The 7,910-nt window shown below is 41.7% G+C and overlaps 1 protein-coding gene across 2 annotated transcripts; it reads left to right on the top strand.

The window, feature by feature from the left end:
- Positions 1–3,184: 3,184 nt before the first annotated feature.
- Positions 3,185–7,178, top strand: LOC147884816 (putative prolyl 4-hydroxylase 6). Of its 2 annotated transcripts, XM_087397185.1 has the most exons (9): positions 3,190–3,490; positions 3,688–3,801; positions 4,232–4,289; positions 4,580–4,684; positions 5,638–5,695; positions 5,818–6,029; positions 6,120–6,165; positions 6,271–6,369; positions 6,871–7,178. In XM_087397185.1, the coding sequence occupies exons 1-9, from the start codon at positions 3,393–3,395 to the stop codon at positions 6,957–6,959; spliced, it is 879 nt and encodes a 292-aa protein (XP_087253311.1). In that variant the 5' UTR covers positions 3,190–3,392; the 3' UTR covers positions 6,960–7,178. The 2 variants fall into 2 exon arrangements, with proteins under 2 accessions (XP_087253310.1, XP_087253311.1); XM_087397184.1 differs by lacking the exon at positions 6,871–7,178 and having other exon boundaries at positions 3,185–3,490; positions 5,818–6,165; positions 6,271–6,675.
- Positions 7,179–7,910: the final 732 nt, after the last annotated feature.

The raw sequence follows: 7,910 nt of genomic DNA, 5'->3' as shown, positions 1-7,910 counted from the left end.
AAGGGACAAGACATTGACAGTCAAGTAGGGTAGTTCGAAACCTGATGTATTGCAAATGGTTTCCAAGGATTAGTAGATGCAGTAAAGAAGGAGCATTTTACAGCCACAATGGAGTGGAAAACAATGAGCTGGTTCATGCAATATGGGCTACCACACTTTGCTACATATGGAAAAGGGAGTACATAAATGTTGGTTATATGGCTTGCACCCAACTTTGGAGTCCTCTAGTCCTTGTGAACCAAAGGCCTTGAATATATTAGAAATTAGGGTTAGACCTTCTCCTTTTCCCCTAACTACACTTCGAAGGCTGGCACCATCATAGAGGAGGCACAAAGGCCTTTTGAAGAGCAGTTGGGAGACTATTTCCGCAAAGGGATCAACAAGGAGTTGCGGACCGTAGTGGTAGGCCGTGACCAACTTGCTGGAGCAAATAATTTCGATAACTTGGTGGAAGCTACTCAAAGGGCAAAAAGAAGATCTGGAGCATCAAAGAACAAACAAAAAAAGGTAAACAAGAAAAAGCACAATGACTCTGATTCTAAATCAAAAGAAGAGAAAGACTCTAACTCCGATATAGTGAGGAGAGTGATAGTTCAAAAGATGGAGAGAAGATGACAATTTCGATGAAGATTCGGATGAGGAAGGAGAAGGAAAGAAGAGGAAGAAAAAAGGAAAATAAAAGAAGCCCAAAACAAAGGGAAAAACCAAGAAAAAAGAGCCAAGGAGTCCTAAAGGAGACTCTAAACTTGAGAAGATAATTAAGGAACAACTAAAGATTATGGGAGTAGAATCAAAGAAAGAAAAGATACCATGTGATTACTGTGGGAAAAATAATCATGATAAAGAAAAGTGTTGGTATAATCCAAGTTATAGCGGGAGGTTGCCTCCTCATCTGCAACAGCCAGCAGCACAAGCTACCCAAACAACCCAAACAGCAGCGGCGGTTATTCAAGTGGGAGCACAAGCTAACCCAAGATATAACAATGCAGCACCTAGAAGACAACAGAACCAGAACCGAAATACGCAGCAAAGACAAAACAGTCAAGCATGCACGTATTGTGGGCTTGAGGATGGACATCATCAAGGCCCTCAGTGTGAATTGTAGTGTAAACATAGAAATGAAATAGGCATACGCATTGTGAATTTCACTCCTAGACTTAATGCAAACCCACCACTACAACCACCAGCAGGGGTAAATGTGGTCATTTTGGAGACAATTATGGAGGAGTCCAAAGAGATCTTCTAGGAGGAGACTATGAGAATAGTCACAAAGATTCATGGTAAGCATGATATTGATTATCCTGAATGTAAGTGTGATTTCTCAGAGTGTCAGAAGGAAACTGAGGTGTCCATGGTTCAATCGAATGCCGAGGCATTAGTGTGGGGGTTAAAGGCCACTGTACCTTAACCTCGGTTATGTACAATACTCAAACATACAGATATATGGACGACATAGAAGATTAGGGTGTTCTGCACCCACCAAAACTTGTATGGCTCTGTCTTCTAGCTCTCCCTTTCTCTCACCCTCTTCCATTCCGCTTCCGTTGTTGAGATCTCTCAACTGGTATCAGAGCGCGGGTGTTCTAGCTAAGCTCGGGGTGTGAGCTTGGAGCTCAAAGTTTGTTTGCTATAGCTCTGTGGGAGGAAGGAGAAGCTCGGTTGGGTGTACTTACTTGCATCCTGATGATACCTTGTAGAAACTTTGGAAAGTTCTCTGAGTGGTTTTTTGCAAGCCAGCAGGTGGTTTTGGATGCAAAAAGACAGTCTATTTTAGACCTGAGAGTCTTGTGATGAAGATATCTTTCTCTAGAAGCTGAATCTCGGCCTAAGATCTAAAGCAAAGTTGTAGAAGACTTTGAGTACTTCATTTTTTGTTTTTTAAATCTTTGTCATCCAAGAATTCAGTGAAAAGTTACAGCTTCTGCAAAAAGTGACGAAATTCAATTTCCTGCATGGATTTCGTGTTGGATCTCCATATCCAGACCACCATTTGCAGTTCAAACACTCCTAGTGGATTCAGAGCAGTCCAAAACTTCTACCTATGAAGCTACTTCCGATTCCATGAAGTTTTGAAGCTGTAATGAAGCTCTGTCTACTCCAACGTCTTCATTCCATCATTTCCTTTGTGAGTGGAAATTAAACATCCGGGCCTCCATTTGCAGAGTTGTCTATCCCATTGGATCCCGGACTGCCAGAAACATATGTCTACAAAGTTGCTTGCCATTCCGTGAAGAATCGAGGGAGTTGTGATCTCTGTGTTTTTTCACGCAGCTTGAAACACTCTAGCTTGAAACATTAGGTGACTCACTCAACTTGAAACTGTTGTCACGCTGAGTCTGCTCTAAGCTAGACACTGTGATTATGTAGTAGTGACGGTACTTACGAATGTGAATTGAGCTAGCATTGGAGGCGTCATTTGACGAGGGATCTGTAATAGATGATCAAAAGAGGCAAGTGAGTGTAGGTGTGGACGACTGAAGAGTGCATGTGGCTGTGGATGTGCGTAGGGGAATGCCTGACTGGAGGGCGTTAGCAGGAGTTGGTGTCAGCTGTAAGTACTTGGCGACTCCAATTTTCTGCATCTCAGCGTCAAGCCTGGGCAAGCGACATAGGGGTGTCTTCTTGGACGGACAGCAAAGTCTTGGAGTGAAGGCGGCAACCGTCAAGCGCACGTCTGCGCCTGCAATTTGATCGAGAGTAGTCCGACAGACCGGTGGGAAGGTGACGGAGAAGAGGAGAGATTCGAGAGGATCTAAATGCAAGGACACGTGGAAGGTGTATTATGATATTCAAATTTTGAAATCCATGCCAAGAGAAAGGTGACTCACGCACCAACGCCAACGCTTCGAAAAACGAGCAGCTCCCTGCATGCAAACCACCACCACCAGTCTCGATTCTCTCTTCTCTGCAGTCTTCAGTCTACAGCTCCCGCTGCTGATCCTTCCTCGCACCGCCTTCAATGCCGCCCTGCCTCTCTCAGCCTTGCCCGACGGGACCCCTCAACTTTAAAAATCTACGCATTGAAGTGCCAACATGCAATCACCCCGTCTATCACGTACCAGCGTACGTAGGGAATCGAGCGGCTTCTATGAATTATTATGGGTTGCCGCTGGCGCCTGTAGGCTGTAGCTGCACGATCAGCCGGCCATGATCCAGGCCGCCAGGGCAAAGGATGCTCCCCAAGAGGCTCCCTTCCGTTATTACTTACTTAGCATGGCACGTTGCTCGTTGTAGTACTGCTCCTGTTGAATGATCAGTCCCTCACATTGTATCTCTTGCCTCTCTGCGCTTGCCTCTCCGCGACTCATTTTCATGGGCTTCTCTTTTCGTTTGAGCGAATTTGTCCGCGATTTGTTCCGTGCTTACTTATTTTCACCTGCGTTGCCTACAAGATGACGATCTGGAAATTGCTGTTGTTCGTGGTAGCTGCTGGGAGCGTCATACACCACCCAGTAGGGCTGGAAGACTTACCTGGCTGGCTGGGGGAAATGTTAGTGCATTCGCCTTCAAGCTGCTCTTTGTTAATACATTCTGCGGAACATGTCTCAAACTTATAAGTGATACGTAGGGAGATTGGGACTTTCGTCAGCACGGTATAGAACTCATCAAGAGAGAGCTTAGAGGTCAGTGAACCAATCGAAGTTCATGCATAGCTGCTAATTCCACTCAACATTTCTGTTACAACAGTCAATCTGTCAGGCCGAGGACAAAACCGAGCACAAATGTAGACTTCGAAAAAAGGAATAGAGAATCTGCGACTGTGGATCCAAGGAAGGTTGTTCAACTATCATGGAGACCGCGGTGCGTCCTCTCCACTCCCAAATTACACGCAGCATTTTAACGAGACAAAGGCTGTTATAACCTCGGTTTGCATGATCTTTTACTTTTGTCCGCTTGGTCATACTTGTTTTCGGGAACTGTAATGGTTCTTTTTCTCATTCTTCCCGACAGAAGAAGCGCTCAGTTTCTTTCTTTGAATTCTTCCCAAACGCGTTACGGGAAGGATATTTACTAGCTCTATTGTCTTTGTTCAACTAGATAAGAAATGTTGCTTGTACAATCTTTATGAGGTTGTTCGCCTCTTCACTCCCGTCTCTGTGTGGACGGGTGCTGTATAAGAGAAAGATTATCATTACCAGCCCCCCCCCCCTCTCTCTCTCTCTCGTTCACATTCAGAATTCAGTGGGCATTGTTGACTCCTACTTTGTGACTTTCTGGATCGCTTATGCAGGATTTTTTTGTACAAAGGCTTTCTGTCAGAAGAAGAATGCGATCATCTGATAAGATTGGTAGGGTCTATGGGAGAACTTCTTTCTCCTACACCTCTGCTTTTTTCAGAACGTGTATTAGGGCAAGTAATCGATGACAATTAGCCTTCCCCAAGCAGCAGTCGTTTCTCTTAAGCAGCTGAATGAGCCTCATATTTCCATTTGTGTTTTCCGTAAAGCCTGTAAGAGTCGGGAAACCTGAGTGGTAGAGTTGGTAGGCAGCATGCAAGCCGATCTGAGACTGGTCTCTGTACATTTAAACAAGAGATGACATTGTTTGAAAATTGAGATATTGCTTTTCTACTTTCTAGGCAAGAAGCAAATTGGAAAAGTCCCGAGTGACATCCACGGACACTGGTGAGACCGAAGTATCCACGGTTCGAACTAGCTCAAGCATGTTCTTGAGTAAAGGCCAGGTAACTGCTTTTCCATAAAGCTGCTAGCCTTTTTCGATCCCTTATTATGCTCTTCTTCATTCCAAATTTAAATTTCCTGTGTTTTTGTTTTGAAGTGGTTTTATGTGATTATATATCCACTGTGTGTGACTTCGTTACAAACGTAAAGGTAGATGTAGTAAGAAATCTAGACAACGGGTCACTTTTGCACGATGCCTTCTTCAAGAAATTCCATTTCGAATTATTTCAGAATAAGCTTGCCTTTATCAAGTACTAACCATCTGTCGCTCGTTTTAAAAACACGCATTGTAACACCTAGAGCAGAAAGAATGTTCTACTTGCCTATATCGTAGCTAAAACATGTCGCACTCAGTCAAAGAAGCATAACCCTGACAGGGAAATCCGATGTACAGCTGTACTTCAATCTAAATACAGCTGCACGTTGCTCAGCAAATATTTTGTCAAAGAGACCAAATCTAAGTGACTGGGTTTATTGAGATAAATATCTAAGCAATGTCTGACAATGCTTCTGATCCACCATGTAGTCTGACAACACTCAAGATTCTACTATTGCCAAAAGCTGTACATGTAGTTGAGGGCAACCCATGACTATTAATGAATATTTGGTTCATATACTCGGATTGATTGATTCAAAAAGTCGTGTGTACAAAACTTGAACTTGAATGAATTTGTTTGTGTTGAGCTGCGGTCTACAAGAAAATTAAGGTGCCTTCTGAAACTCAATATAGACTTTGCAGTTCTTGGATACTCTCTTATATGGTTCTTCTTAGTTTGTGACGGAGCATTTAAATTATGGGAGAGCTTGAAACATGTGGAGATAACACTCGTGTAGTTGCTTAAAAGTGGTAATAGAATGGCCAAGCCTTCACAAAAAGTACAGTGGTTTTTTACGTGTATTGAGAGTAAGGATTGTTTAAATTCAGTTTGTCAACATATACATGTGTGGGTCATAGGATGAAGTTGTTAAAGGCATTGAAGATAGAATTGCAACTTGGACATTTTTACCTCCAGGTAAAGTTTTCTTGTGTCTTTCCTATTCTGTGGCCACGTCTTGCATTTTTGTGTAGTAGTTTCCAGCTTCCAAAAATAGCTATCAAAGTTGTTTTCTAAAGAGATAAAATGGAACATTGCAGAAAATGGAGAAGCTCTCCAGATTTTAAGATACGAGCATGGAGAGAAATATGAACCTCACTTTGATTACTATTATGATAAACCTCTTGACCCAGCAGCTAGATATTTTGGGGCTCCAAAATTCATTGTAGAGGGGGGTGACAGAGTTGCAACTGTCCTTATGTACCTCTCAAATGTCATAAGAGGCGGGGAGACTATATTTCCAAATTCAACGGTGGGCTGTCATCTAGGCTGCATTAAAACTTTACATGTCTGTCTTGAAAAAGGCTCTGTTCTTAATATATCTACTGCCTACAATTTTCAGATCAAGGACAGCACGTGGTCTGATTGTGCTACGAAAGGGCTAGCAGGTATTCCTCTAAAATTTGTGGCATTGTGTTGTATGAAGTGGTTTTATCCAGATACAGTTCGTTTTTATCTATCTTTTGAACACTATAGCACCTTGTTTTGAACAGTGAAACCCACAAAAGGAGATGCACTTTTATTCTTCAACCTTCACCCTGAAGCAACACCCGATTCGATGAGCCTTCATGGTAGTTGCCCTGTGATTCAAGGTGAGAAATGGGCTGCTACAAAATGGATACATCTGAGTTCCTTTGATATATCCAAAGGGTGAAAGCCTGTGAAATGTGATGATAACAATGAGCTCTGTAGATCATGAGCGCCTTGCACACAACCTACCTCTCAGAGTTCTGAAGAATAAAATCTGGTGTAATTTGTTAAGAGATTTTATATTTATTATTTATATAGATTGTACAGAAAGAGAATTTGAGAAATATTCATGTCTTGGGTATGTCTTCATTTCTTGTGGGAAAAGGAAATGGCACATTAGTTGGTCAAGGGGTGTAAATTGTACATGTCTATACACAAGGTGGCGCTGGGATCTGGCAGTAGACCACATTTTATTTGTTCTCATCCCAGCACATCATTGCTTTGTAACATTTACTATGTTTTCTGCTGTATGGACCTTGAAGATAATAATATATATATGTTATGCCCTTACTGTGCATTTTTGTTTTCTGCTAACTGTGAATTTCTTGCTTGGACTGTTGTAGAGCCAGCAAAGAGCGACATTTATACATATCCAAGTTTGGTAGCTGGAATAGGGTATTGTTGCTCTTTCTTGGTTTGCCTAGTTCTCTGAAAATCCATTACTGATCTTCACTTGCTCTTAAGCCACCACTCCAGGACTTTCACTCTAACCATTGCATTTGAACTAGTTCAATATTCACTTGATATATCCAGCAAGCCAACTACATCATGGCCCCTATCCATCTATGTTACATGCTGCAAATTAGAGCTGATTAGGCAATTATGGTTTTCTAAGAGCATATTCAAATGGCAGCACCGACACTCTCCTTGTGCATGTGTAATCTCTATGAATGTCCTTTTGTATGTCAATCTTGCTCCTCGTGCCAAAAAAAGGCTTGTTATGGTTTAAAAGTAGCTGTTATGGCTAGAATGGCCTCAGTTTTTGATGGTTTGGTGCATAAGTGTTCTCTTTTTTAAATGCCTCTTTCTTTGCACACCTTACATTCTAATTTAGAGAAGTCACAATCATTGCACTAAATTGCATTTGCAGCCTATGTAGTTTATTTTGGCTTTGTAACTGTTAACATGTGGAAGTGAATTTATACATTACGCGAGAATTGGGGTTTCAAAAGGGCCTTGTAAGGAATGGATCAGTGCAAGATTAGTTCTCATATTCCAATCCTATGTGGAGGGGTCATAATGGAAGCTAAGGTGGTTTTAGTAGTCTGTACATGGTTTTGGAAACAAAAAAAACCACTTTCCATTCCACATATTTCGCTATTTTTCGTTCACTCATAACAATCTAGAGAGGGATCTAATAATTCTTGTATACTTTAATCACAAATAAATTTGCTAAAGTTTTAGCAAATAATGTGAAATTCCTTTTTGTCAAGCTACTCGTAAATCTGATTGCTAGGGAGTCGAGTCAAGATATCTACTTTATCAAAGTAGACTTTGATAAAGCATATGATAGGCTTGACTAGGAATTCTTAACGCAATCCATGAAAGACATGGGTCTTAGTCCAAATTTCATCTCCTTACTACTACACACGGGTCCTATTTT

Source organism: Dipteris shenzhenensis, chromosome 26 (assembly GCF_047967505.1).
Source record: "Dipteris shenzhenensis isolate YYH24624 ecotype China chromosome 26, Dip_SZ_1.0, whole genome shotgun sequence".
NCBI classification, from domain to species: Eukaryota; Viridiplantae; Streptophyta; class Polypodiopsida; order Gleicheniales; family Dipteridaceae; genus Dipteris; species Dipteris shenzhenensis.
The sequence above is the reverse complement of the archived record's forward strand: the minus strand, read 5'-3'. Positions and strand labels throughout refer to the sequence as shown.